Source organism: Hoplias malabaricus, chromosome 18 (assembly GCF_029633855.1).
Source record: "Hoplias malabaricus isolate fHopMal1 chromosome 18, fHopMal1.hap1, whole genome shotgun sequence".
Lineage (NCBI taxonomy): Eukaryota > Metazoa > Chordata > Actinopteri > Characiformes > Erythrinidae > Hoplias > Hoplias malabaricus.
The window spans coordinates 7,390,502-7,403,393 of NC_089817.1; the positions used below are offsets into that span (position 1 = coordinate 7,390,502).

General features: G+C 40.7%; 3 protein-coding genes across 4 annotated transcripts; 2 read left to right on the forward strand and 1 right to left on the reverse strand.

Annotated features, from left to right (window-relative positions):
• Positions 1 to 254: 254 nt before the first annotated feature.
• Positions 255 to 5,226, reverse strand: parm1 (prostate androgen-regulated mucin-like protein 1). 2 transcript variants are annotated; one of them, XM_066651766.1, is made up of 5 exons: positions 5,091 to 5,226; positions 4,317 to 4,526; positions 3,115 to 3,774; positions 1,634 to 1,712; positions 255 to 369 (listed from the first exon to the last, which is right to left on the reverse strand). In XM_066651766.1, the coding sequence occupies exons 2-5, from the start codon at positions 4,369 to 4,371 to the stop codon at positions 288 to 290; spliced, it is 876 nt and encodes a 291-aa protein (XP_066507863.1). In that variant the 5' UTR covers positions 4,372 to 4,526; positions 5,091 to 5,226; the 3' UTR covers positions 255 to 287. The 2 variants fall into 2 exon arrangements, with proteins under 2 accessions (XP_066507863.1, XP_066507864.1); XM_066651767.1 differs by having other exon boundaries at positions 5,069 to 5,184.
• Positions 5,227 to 8,040: 2,814 nt separating this feature from the next.
• On the forward strand, positions 8,041 to 8,787 carry LOC136675159 (claudin-23-like). The gene has a single exon (XM_066651584.1). The coding sequence runs from the start codon at positions 8,047 to 8,049 to the stop codon at positions 8,785 to 8,787; it is 741 nt and encodes a 246-aa protein (XP_066507681.1). The 5' UTR covers positions 8,041 to 8,046.
• Positions 8,788 to 10,275: 1,488 nt separating this feature from the next.
• LOC136675283 (claudin-23-like) lies at positions 10,276 to 12,503 on the forward strand. Its single transcript, XM_066651768.1, has 2 exons — positions 10,276 to 11,238; positions 11,678 to 12,503. The coding sequence occupies exon 1, from the start codon at positions 10,350 to 10,352 to the stop codon at positions 11,181 to 11,183; it is 834 nt and encodes a 277-aa protein (XP_066507865.1). The 5' UTR covers positions 10,276 to 10,349; the 3' UTR covers positions 11,184 to 11,238; positions 11,678 to 12,503.
• The last annotated feature ends 389 nt before the right edge of the window (positions 12,504 to 12,892 follow it).

Here is a 12,892-nt window from a genome sequence, read left to right on the forward strand (position 1 = left end):
TATTAAATAAATTATCTAAGTTTAAAATGTTTACACTTTCCAGATATTGTGTTCTGAAGTTTTTTTTTTAAGCGCACACATTTAACTTTTGTCACTTCATATAATTTCTTTGAAACTTTACTTTTCACATTCCCAGATGTATCAGACAATAGCACATTCAGTGGTAAAATAGCAGACAGCACTGATCATCAGAACATCAGAACTAGAATCAACACTCTCAAGAGTTAACTTCTATACTCCAAACGCTCTGTCTGAAATATGGGCACAAAGCAGCTGGATTACTTCACTTATCCCTCGTACATGGGGTTGAGGACGTTGCCCACTGACCCGTACTCTGTGTCATCCAGCAGCCGGCCGTAAGATGGTCTCCTGTCACACACAGAGCAGACAAAGCATGGACTGTTAGTTAACCTATAACTTGTGACCCACATCTCCTTTGTTGAGTAATTATATGAGTATGTTCTAAAATTTTATGACATGCAACTGAATATACTGGAATATACTGCTATTAGACAGTAGATCAGCTTATAGTGGTGTCTATTACACCTGAGGAAAATTCTTTATATTACATTTGAGATTTTTAATGAATATTGTGATGAATATATGTGGTTTCCCTTTAGAATTGAATGTTGTTCCACTACACAATCAAAAGCATGAACCAGGAACCAAATAACTTCTAGTTGTTACTTTTCCACCAGCTGGAACCATCATAAAGTACGCAATTGACATTTGATGGTAATTTTATATTAATCTATTGCATTTAACTGGGCTAAATAGCTACCTTGATGACTTAACTAAATGGCTGATATGAAACAATATATTGCACTATTCTGAGAACACACTCCCAATACTCTACATTTACAGACTTCTATAGTCCAAATGTGCTTCAGTTTATTTCTCATTGTGAGAAGATACACATTAACTTTGCTTACTAGTGAGTTTAACACCAGTGGTGCTGACATAAAATAACAATGCACTTTTTTGCTTTTACAATTTCCCCGTGAACACAAATATATGTGTAGATTCAAGCAAAATTATTTACTGTATGAAAATGCGAGCAAAGGCTGTTGTTCTGTGGAGGATAATACAATAATTCCTTGGTTATTCCTTGGTATATGAGGAGTTTATATTCATCTGGACAAGTATAAATGTAATGTGTTCTATGGACATCCAGTTTTAGGTTATTAGGTTCTAAAAAGTATAAGACCCATAGGCCTGAAGTCTTTAATGTTGGGCCAATGGCAAAAACAGCAGTTTTTGGGTTCCAAAGAATACAGTTTTTTTTCGGTGGAAAAATATACTACTATAAGTACACAATTAATAAATAATACTTTACTCTTGAGTAAAGTACAAATCTTTTAAAATAATACACTTGTTAGAAACAATAGAAATAATTACCTGATTAATATATACTAACATAAACCAACCTCTAGAACAGCATGCTAGTTTGTGCTTAGTTTTTCAGCATTAACTTGTGTAGTAACCAGTCACAGTTATAATATACCTCTGAACATATTAAATGGAAACGTCAAATTTCCTTTCATATATATTGTTTTGGACAAAGTTCAGAGATACAGAGTAATGCTGTCATAGTGATGACTCCTAGCATATTCGCTAATGAGACTTGGCTTACCTCATTTTGCAATAATAGGCTCCGCCAAATAAGATTATCACAAGGACAATGAACCCGATGACTATGGCTGCAACACTTGCTGCAGAAAAAACACAAAAACATGTCACATGATTTCTGATTAGTGTCAACCTTTAACTATGAGTGCCAAGAAATATTTTGTGTCACAATCAATATATTCACATTTTGGAGGCCCTTTCCCCTTTTCCAAGAACTTAACAAAATTCAGAAAAAATAAATAAATAAAAAGTAAGAACTCAAAAATAGACCAAGATAGTGTTGTGTCATACTTAACTACACAGGTAAGATACACAACTGAGGATATTTTTAAACACTTATTATTGCTGTTCAAATAAAAACGTACCATTTTTCTCACCCTTTAGTTCACTACATCATTTAAACACAAGGCTTTCCTTCATGTTGTGTAAAAATGTAATAATGAATGGACCAAAATATATGCTCCAAAATGACTTAAAAATGAATAAAACCTTTTAACTTTGACTTCCACTGAATGTTAAGAAAGCTTTTTTTCTTCACCTGTAAAGTAACCATTTTGAAAATAGAGAAAGTACAAGAAGGAATTGTTCCAGGAAGAAGCCTTCTGTTAGTTAACATTCATTCATTCATTTATTCATTGTCTGTATCCGCTTATTAAGTTCAGGGCCGCAGTGGGTCTGGAGCCTATCCAGAATCACTGGGCACAAGGCGGGAACACACTCCCGGAGCAGGACATGAACCCACACCCCCCCCGGTCCTTGGACACAACTTGTGGTGCCACTACTGCCCTAATTAGTTAACAATAATAATAAAAGGTACCTACAGCCTGTACTGTTTTACATTAAGGGCTTGGGGATCATTAACATCTGGGCAATGGATATATTCTGAGATTTATTTATGTTTTTTTAATTATTGATTATAAAATTAATTTGCACTTTTAAAGTTTAAACATAGCAGTAGTTATTTAATTATAATTCTACACAGGATAAGATGTAAAATATCCTATGCCAATCCATTAGAACTTCACATAGGGCCCAAGCCAATCTCTTCCTACCTGCAGCCACAAAATATCTGCTGTTTAAATCATACGCCTTAACCCTACGTTTGCTGTAGCCATTTATGGTCCAATCAGCAACCAGCTACCAGCTTAACAACTACGGTTCCTCATTGAGCCCGTCACCCAACTGAGAACTGAGAAAATACTATAGGGGACATCTGAGGATTCTTATACTTTTAATATAGTAAGAGTCAAATTATTTATAACAACCATAAAAGAGTAAACTAATATTAAGAACAGATATATGTGAAGAGCATTGTGAAAAAAATGTCATTTTTTTATTCTTAAATATTCAAAAATGAACACAAAATATGAACTGAACAGGTTCATTATTAATAATCTAGCTTTTCCACTTATTTGTGATCAAAGTTTTCAGATACATCACAAAGCATAAAGAGCAGATGCGACTGATGGAAATCTATGGCCTTACCTGAGCTCAGTGCCTCAGAGGGTTTCTGCGTTGATGATGGAGGAGTCTTAGTCGATGTATGTCGAATGGCTGAAGTGGAGGGCTGGGGTTTGGTTGAAGAAGAAATGGCTGTTGATCTAGAAGTCGTTTTTTCGGTAGTTGCATTAGAAAACGTTGGGAAGTTCGACGTCACTGAGGGAGTCCTTGTTGTTGTGACGTTTTCAGTGGGTATGGTCTGGTTTATGGTTAGAGTTGTTGATTTCTCTGTAGATGTCCCATTATGTGAGATATTTAATGTGGTATACTCTGTAGTTTGTGAGCTTATGGTGGAGCTGTTAGTTGGGAATACAGAGGCTGTGGGTGACTTGCTTATGGCGGCAGTTGATGGATGTTGAGTAATTGTACTGGTATTTGATGAGTTTGTGGTGCTGATTATATTAGTAGCTGAAAAGGTTGTGGCGTTGATTGTATTGTTAATTGATGGGGTTGTGGCGTTAGTTGTATAAGTAGTTGATGGGGTTGTGGAGTTGAATGTAGTTGGTTGCACTGTTGCTAGTGAAGAATTAACTGTAGATGAGTACCCTGTTAAAATTGTTGTTGGTGATGATGGTATTGTCTTTGTCACGTTCAAGGAAGTGGTACGGGTTTCAATCGCACATCCTCCTCTAATGAACATCAGACCTTAAAGAAATATCATCACAGACACAAACACACACACACACACACACACATCATCATCATCATCTTCATCATCTTCCACGCAGAGGCGTCAGCATTCATTTCACCTTTTATTGCAATGATCTAAGACCTGATAAACATCTTCTTCTTAAATAAAGAGTAACAAGAATTGCAACAAGAATCCACACGTTTAGCTTCAATCACCACAACATTTGTGAACAATTCTAATTCATTAAGTCTGTCCAGAAGGAATATCTCACATCACACTACTGTTAATCACCATGTAATTATGCAAAGATCAGTAGTATTCGCTTTTAAAATGTAAAAATCTAAGCTTTAATGCTCAAATCTAAACATCAAATTCATTAGATATTAAACGGTGACTGTTTATAAACTGTAATAAATAGTTACTCAGATGTAACAGTAGCTTCAAAACTACACCGCAACTCAGAGGATGTTCACTTCCCTGCGTTCATTAAAGAATGGCTGACAGTGAATTAGTTTCAGAAAACAGTACCAGCTTTAAACGTTGTAGAAAAACCTACCTGAGATCAATATAAAAGTGAAGCTCACTACTGGACGGTAACTTCTCATTTTCATCCCTCGCTTTTGTCAGTTCCTCCGCGCGGACTGCAGGTGTGTCTTGTGTGAGGAGGAAACTCACTGATGATGGGTAATCTCACTTTACTCCACCCGTATTCCGCAGGCCACGCCCTCAGACAGCTGATTGGCTGCTGAGCTCTGACGCCTTGCTCCTGGATTGGCGGAAGTTGGTGGAGTAAAAACATTACATTAAAAACAGATATGTAACGAAATTCGTATTAATTAATTTCAGTATTCAGTATTACATAAAATATTATATATTATAATCCTATATTAATATATTAAAATAAATTAATAAAATATATTATTGTTTTCTTCGTCTTTATCTCTCCATGGTGTAACTTTTAGAGGGTTTCAGATAAAGGCCTAGGTCCAGGTTCGTATTTTTCTGTAATATTCTCCAAATTTACAATATAAACATTTTCTCGGCTTTTCGGATGATAAAATATGATAATTACATTTTAGGATAACTGCATTTTATTTTACAGAAAACACCGATATGTAATTTGTATCATAGACAGCTTTAACCAACAAGCAGGTCTTTTTTGCTTGTCGTTCCTAGAGTCACCGCAAGGGGGAGACAAGCTCATATTGTTGGAAAATGAAAGAAAACGGCAGCCACTCCGTTTTCCGTTGTAAAATACACACGGCGCGATTTATCAATTACATATTTTTAAGTACAATATTTTCAGACCTTTATTAGAGATTTAACTCACAGACGAGGTGAAGCGATAAGTAGTCGCGCTGATATACGTCTAGGGTCCCGGGGTCATGGGTTCAATTCTTCCAGGTCACTGTCTGCGAGGTGTTTGGTGTGTTCTGTGTGAGCGTCCACAAGCATCTCGGGTTTCCTCCCCATGAAATGAAAGCGAAAATAATTTGTGACTGATAAATGGTCACCCTGTCCATAGTCTGTCTGGGTAGACTCTGGACTCACTGCAACACTGAACAGAATGAAGTGGATACAGAAGACAAACGAATGGGAAAGGGGTTTTCTAAACAACAAACACCATACATAATTTTTGTTAATATTTCTAACATACAGATACGATACGATGGTCAGTGAAAACACGAGAAATCATTGTGCATCATATGTATCCGTAAAAAACAATGCTCAACAGAATTTACAAATCACAGATTCTTGTTTATAACTCATTTTACCGTGAAATATTCTCTGTAAATGGGGTTCATATTCCTTTTGTGACAATATTAAAAGATTTCCCTTTGGCTTCTCTGTGTGATTTCTAATTTCTGGTGTTGGTGTTCTTGAATGATTATAAAGAATATATTTTTAAACAATCATGTTCCAATCAGTGTCCAAATGCAGAACTAAACAAACTACAACATTTCCATTTTCCAGAGCAGCTTATATTTACACAGTGTGAAATCATATTAGTGATGAATAGACTAATATAAAATGTTTTAGACATATTTTAATATTTCTTTCTGATGGCAAGTGTGTGCTAACAGTGAATATTTAGCTTGAACAAACATAGCTTCTTTAGTTGTAATATGGTTTAATCAAGGCTTTGTTAGTAAATGGTAAAGAACGACTGTAAAAGTGGGCGTAGGAAAAAAAAAAGGGTGATGTGGAGCTGGATTATATGCTAATAATCCGGTTCCACAGCTGTTGACCTAGTGCTCCGTCATTTCTTTAGTCTGTGAAAAAAAAAAAACAGCAACCAAATCAGGTTCATCCTCATTCCAGGCTTCCTGCAACCTCTGTACACATTTATTTTTGTTTTGCCTCAAGGTGAGTGAGAGTATAATAATATTTTAAGAGAAAAGCTCACTTATGATTCTAATTATCACAAAGATTTTTGACTAATTACAGCACATATGAGACATACAGCACTTTGTACAATTTTGGTTACTGACTGGAAAGCTCAGAGCCCTGGGGCCTTTGTACCCATATCTGTCTATAACATGGTCACAAGTCTTCAACTTGAAAAGAATAGCAGTGAGAGTGCTACAACCCTTCGAAAAAAAGTGGTGTTCAACACTGCTCTTTAATAAATTAAGCGGTTTTATAAATAAAGCCACTGGACTGCCACCCTTTAAATAGATTTTATCAGGTCTTAAACCTGTTTGGAACAACTAGGAAGCTGTTTCTGTGTGACAGTCTGCACATAGCGTTATCACATACATAATCTGACTCTGTGAAATGACAGGTATGTCTCAGGAGTTTCGAGACACTCATTCCACAGTGAACATGTGTTAAAAATATCTGTACTGAAACTAAGAGATCCTCCTCCCTGATTTTTTCACACTAGTAATCAGTTCACTTTATATATTCCACTACGGATTAAATAAAACAATTAAATCCCAATTTTGTTGCCCTGAAGAATAGAGAAGCGTGTAATAGATTTATTCATAGCCACGTGTCTCTGATTATGTGTTACACTTATAAACAAGTTCTCCGCATTTCTCCCAAAAGCACTAGAGCATGTTGGTTGTTGAATTGGCTGTGTAAACATTGCCCATAGGGGTGAGTGACTGTGTGAGTGACTGTGTGAGTGGGTGATACTCTGGTGTCCTGTGCAGGATGTGTTGCTGCCTTGTGCACAGTGATTCTGGGAAATAAATGTAGGAAAGAATGAATGTTTCTCAGCTAGAACATACTGTCTTTGTAAAAAAAAATCTACTTGGCATATAATCTTTACATTTTATGGGTCTAAAAACAGTTTGTGTGTTCTCCCCGTGTCCGCGTGGGTTTTCTCCAGGTGTTCCGGTTTCCTCCCACAGTCCAAAAACACACGATGGTAGGTTGATTGGCGACTCAAAAGTGACCGTAGGTGTGAGTGAGTGTGTGAGTGTGTGTGTTGCCCTGTGAAGGACTGGTGCCCCCTCCAGGGTGTGTTCCCGCCTTGCGCTCAATGATTCCAGGTAGGCTCTGGACCCACCGCGACCCTGAATTGGATAAGCAGTTACAGATAATGGATGGATGGATGGATGGGTCTAAAAACATTAAAAAGGAGTAACACAAACTCTAGTCACTGACAGCACTAGGCACCGGTCTATTCAAATAGGTAGACATTGTGATTTTTGGGATGAACTAGAGCTTTGCTTTCTCATCTCACAAATAAGAACCACTGGTTACATTCCATAATCCACTAATCAGTCTGAATCACGCTGTTGTCTTTTTAATAACTGAATTATTCAAAGAGCAGATTCTCTGGTACAGTGTTAGAAAAACTCTGTGGTGGTTCCCTCAATGGTGCATGTTCATACTTTTAACTAGGAAACATTTAATCTCCAGGACTTATATTATGCTGTTTTGTTTAACACGGAAAAGAACTGAATGTATTTTTAGAGAACACAACTGGACTTTAACACCAGTGTTGTACCTTTAAAAGTTCACATACATTGTTTGTACTTTAGTGACCAATAATGTACCTGTACCATACCTTTTTTTTTCTCAGAGTGTGCTGGAAATTTGTGTCCTGGGCCTGTTGAGTTTACACAAAAGTACTGTATTCTGCAGCCACATTCGTCCAGTCACTGCACTGGCTCCTCTTATACAGGCCAGCCCTTATTCCCCCAAGAGACTGTAATAAAACTCTGCTGAAACTGGAGGCACTTTTCATCGTGGCTGAATAGCCAGTCACACCAGCAACCTACATCCCAACACAGCTGCTACTGCTACAGCCACAAGTGACTCTGGGTTCACCAATGCGCACTCCTGGAGTTTTGGTTTTTGGGCTGGTCTTGGGCCCTTGCGGTTGGATCTTGGACCTAATAAGCACATTAGCACCCTGTTGGCGCACTGTTCAAAATATCGCTAAACAGCCACAAGATCTGGTGCTGCAACAAGGACTATGGGACATATGCAGGACCTTCACAACATCCAGGAATGTGTACTGCAACCAACAGGACAGGGAATACTTCGCCAGCACTGTGGTCACCACCGGCCAAAAGTTGATGGTGACCTCTCTGGTGGTGAACCTGATTGGGCTGGTAGTGGTAGCGGCAGGAGTGAAGTGTTGGAGTAACAGACCGCCAGACTGGACAGTGACCACTGTCGGTGGCTTTCTTATGTTCTTCTCTGGGATTCTTGCTCTTATTCCTATTGCCTGGTTTACGCATAAGCTTCAAGGTATCACTTCCCTATCCACAGACATCCGTGTGGGTTACTGCATTGTGCTAGGCTACATGGGTGCTCTCATGGAAGTTTTTGGTGGGCTTGCAATGTTTTCTGGAATACGGAAAGGATTTGACAGGCTGAACCATGGCCAGAATCACATCAAGGACCGGACTGAGGATGTGGTGGCACAGAGGGACAGCCAGAACCAGAGCAGAATATACCAGGATCCATATCTCAACGATTCAGCCCAAGAGAGAGTTAGCTCACCGACCAGGAATCAAGAGAATGGACAAGTCAACATGTCCTATGTCTACGAGGCTGATTTATGAAGGAGAAGAGAGACTTGTGAGAGTGCTGTTTTATTGATAATGTATAATATAGACCTTTACTTATCCAGGGGTGATTCCATTATTCCAAGCTTGGAGTATTTAGCTCAGTTATAACAAGGCTTTAACTCATAAAATGTCATGTAATTCTAATCAAAATAAAGGAAAAAGAAACCTGACTCTTCTCCTTCATAAGATTTTTAGGAGATTTCCATGATGCACATTCTCTTTGAATATGGATTATTATCTCATTATCAGGCATTAAAGCTGCAGTTGGTGATTTTATTTTGTTTTCCAACTAGCACAAGGAAACTGCAAAACATGAACATTCATTCATTATCTGTAACCCTTATCCAGTTCAGGGTCGCAGTGGGCCCAGAGCCTACCTGGAATCATTGAGCGCAAGGTTGGAATACACCCTGGGGGGGCAGTCCTTCACAGGGCAACACAGACACACACACATTCACTCACACACTCACACCTACGGACCCTTTTGAGTCTCCAATCCACCTACCAATGTGTGTTTTTGGACTGTGGGAGGAAACTGGAGCACCCGAAGGAAACCCACACGGACACAGGGAGAACACACCACACTCCTCACAGACAGTCACTCAGAGGAAATCCAAGCGCACACAGGGAAAACACACCAAACTCCTCACAGACAGTCACCCAGAGGAAACCCACGCAGACACAGGGAGAACACACCACACTCCTCACAGACAGTCACCCGGAGGAAACCCACGCAGACACAGGGAGAACACACCACACTCCTCACAGACAGTCACCCGGAGGAAACCCACGCGGACACAGGGAGAACACACCACACTCCTCACAGACAGTCACCCGGAGCGGGAATCAAACCCACAACCATCAGGTCCCTGGAGCTGTGTGGCTGCGACACTACCTGCTGCACCACCGTACCGCCCAAAACATGAACATATTTATTATATTAATAGTTATTAAAAACAGTTAAATAAGTTATTTTACCTGTTGTTTTGACAAAACATTGCAGTGTATTATGGGTATACGATATCCGCTGTACATTGATTGTACACTACTTCTTGGGGTGCTTTTTGGGATTGTGTGAATGCACTGAATATTGTCCACTATGTTTTCAGCTGAGTTTTAGTTGAGTTTAGTGAAGACAAATAAGACAGTAATGAACAAAGGGCTTAACCCTTTCCTTTTAATTGTGTTGTGGAAAATAAATGACCAGTGCTGGACAGTCATTAGATTTTATTGCAGGAGAAACCTGTCTGGAACTGAACAGAAGCGCGAAAGAAAGGAAAGAGAGTCTTCGGTAAAACGGCATCGTCCTCGAGTTGCTTTCCTAAAAAAAGGAATGTTAAATGACCAGCGGTGGACGTTTATCCAGTTGCCGAAACTGCGCTGAGGAGGGTGGGAGTGAAGCGCCACACCCACAGCGAGGTTCCTCCCAGAGTTTCAGCCTCGAGTTTATTAAAACCTCCTGGGGAGGAAGCGTGTAGTTTTTACACTGAACGCTCCGCGCTGAGACACGTTTTAAGAGCTCCAAGCTCCGCGCCTGGACCCAGAGCAGCAGCACCATGCGCACTCCGGGCATCATCATCTTCGGGCTGGTGCTATCTCCGTGCGGCTGGATCCTGGACCTGACCAGCACCGTTGCACCCAACTGGCGTGTCTTGAGCGGCGTGAATGGGCAGACCAGTGACGCGCGGCTGAACGAGGGCATCTGGGACATCTGCCAGAGCTTCACAACTACCAGCACGGTGAACTGCAACCTGCGCAACACTGACCCAGTCTACTTCAGCAGTCAGATCATCCCCATCGCGCAGGGCATGATGGTGGCCTCGCTGGTGGTCACGCTGATCGGCCTGGCTGTGGTCACACCGGGCGCGCGCTGCTGGAGAGACAGACCACCCCGGTGGCCCCTCGTCTCCTTTGGCGCCGTGTTGATCTTCTGCTCGGGCGTACTCACCATCATCCCCATCGCCTGGTACACGCACCTGCTGCCCAGCCTCAACAGCACGTACACCTTCATCAACCCCTCCAACTCGAACATCTCCGTGGGCTACTGCATCGTGCTGGGCTACATCGGGGGCATCATGGAGGTGCTCGCGGGCGCCGTGCTCTTCGTGGGCGTGTGCCGGTGCTGCGATGGGAAGAACCGCGGAGAGAAGCCCCACTCGGCGACCATCACCCATCACCGCCCGAGGACCACCGCCAGCCACGCCCACACCTACGCCAGCAGGCCGCAAAGACCTGCGCCGCGTCCGCGCACCCACGCGCCCACCACCGTCAGCAGCAGCAGCACCAGTGCGGCCGCCTCCACCGCAGATGACGATCTGTACTTCCCCGGACAAAGCAAGGGCACCGTCAACCCGTCCTTCAGAGGGACACCGTACGACGCGGACCTGTGAAACTGTGTGTGAAGAAGAGGGAGCCCACCTTTTAGCGAAATAATGGCAAAATAAAGTAAAGCCATTCAATCTATTGAGGGGGAGTACCCAAGACCCCACCCCCTTGTAAAATTATGTGTACATTTTGTACACTACCATGATGTCTGATTTAAGCTCCTATGTTATCTTTATTGTGCTGTGGGAAGTTGTTGTCCACTCATGGGCGAAGTTCATCACCCTCAGTAGTAGGTTCTTTAAGGCCTCCAGCTGTTGTTAGTTTAAACGAATGAACTGAAACCTGCTTCCATAAAAAGCCTGTCAGTGTGTAAATCAACTGTAAATGTTTCTTATGGAATGGTATTACTATAGTTCATTTTAAAGGGACGCCAAAGTGCAATGTAAGAGGAGGACCCAGGGCCATAAATATTTAATTTATAAACCAACTCTATGTTCTTCTTTCAAAATACTCTAGGAATGATATTCTACTAATGATGGGTGTGGGTCTCTTTCTGAAGGTCCCGGTTCGGCCTTGGGGCGGCCTTGCTCTATTTCTGTCAGTTTACATATGAACTTAAAGGAACGAAGTTTGCCAGGATCCTCTCTTAAGATGAAGGTCCATCAGAAGCCACAAAAAAGAAGCTCACAAAAGGAATTGGTAACTAAATACAATAACAAATAGACTTGAACAAATAGACTTGAGTAGTGCTTAGGTTTTATTGCTTGCAAAAGCAAAGCACACATACATAGGACGGAGAAAAGGAAGTTTGTTACTAATCCCCCTGCCATCTTACACACCTTCACTGAACCTCTGCTGAACTTTTAAACCTCTCGTCGGAACCTTCTCCATAGAAATCCTCTCAAAGTGAATGATTGTTTACAGCTGCTTGAGCCCCAGCTCTCGTCCTGCACCGACACTTAAATGAAAGAATTCCAGCAGCGGCCTGCGGAAAGTGTGAAGGATTAATGCTCAGGCTGTGAAACAACTGATTACAAACATGGCACAGCCTTTACTACTGAAACTGACTCTATTTATTGCTTCATGTTATCAAATAGTTACTTAATTTCATCACAGTGTAGAACAACAACTGATTCATATGATAGTACAATAACATCTGTCAGACTGCTGAGAGACCAGGTGCAGTTATTTACCAAGTCTTTTTATTGTTATCATTTATTTTTTTAAATCTGTAATCACACAATGTTTAACACCGGCTGTCCTATGATGCTTGAAGTTTTGTTTTTGTAAATACGTGTTTTGAATTCTGAATTTGAGCCTTGTGGACAAACCTCTCACTCAGGTGTTTTAATATTTGAAGGTGTAAATAAATTGTATTCTTTATAAAGGCATGTGGATCAAGTCTTTTGTTTTTTAGCTGATGTAAAGAAATGTTGCTGAATGATTTAGGAGGGTCAGTTTTACTCAAGGAATTTGCAAAAAAAAAAAAAATCAAACAGAAACTATTTGACGTGCTTAATCCAGTGCGACTGGTTGGTCTGGTCTCGTTGGTGTGTCTCCACCTTAAATACTGATCGTTGAGTTAGCGCAAACACAAAGCTTGTGGTTGTTTGTTTGTCAGCTGACGATTAAAATGATGAAAGTACACTATTAGTTACTGAAAGTGTTGTTGAAACAGATGGTCAACTGTGATGAGATATCTACTCTAATAAACATGTAATGAAAGGTGATGCTAAGGAGCAACTGAACCTGAACATACTCACTGTGGCCAGTG

Bases quoted from the DNA above. Each gene is read 5' to 3' on its own strand.
- parm1 (XM_066651766.1), bottom strand. From the start codon at position 4,371: ATGAAAATGAGAAGTTACCGTCCAGTAGTGAGCTTCACTTTTATATTG. The intron at 1,713-3,114 runs GTAAGGCCATAG...TTTTTTCTGCAG, and splicing joins CTCTGAGGCACTGAGCTCAG to CAAGTGTTGCAGCCATAGTC. The intron at 370-1,633 runs GTAAGCCAAGTC...TGTGTGTGACAG, and splicing joins GCCTATTATTGCAAAATGAG to GAGACCATCTTACGGCCGGC.
- LOC136675159 (XM_066651584.1), top strand. From the start codon at position 8,047: ATGCGCACTCCTGGAGTTTTGGTTTTTGGGCTGGTCTTGGGCCCTTGC.
- LOC136675283 (XM_066651768.1), top strand. From the start codon at position 10,350: ATGCGCACTCCGGGCATCATCATCTTCGGGCTGGTGCTATCTCCGTGC.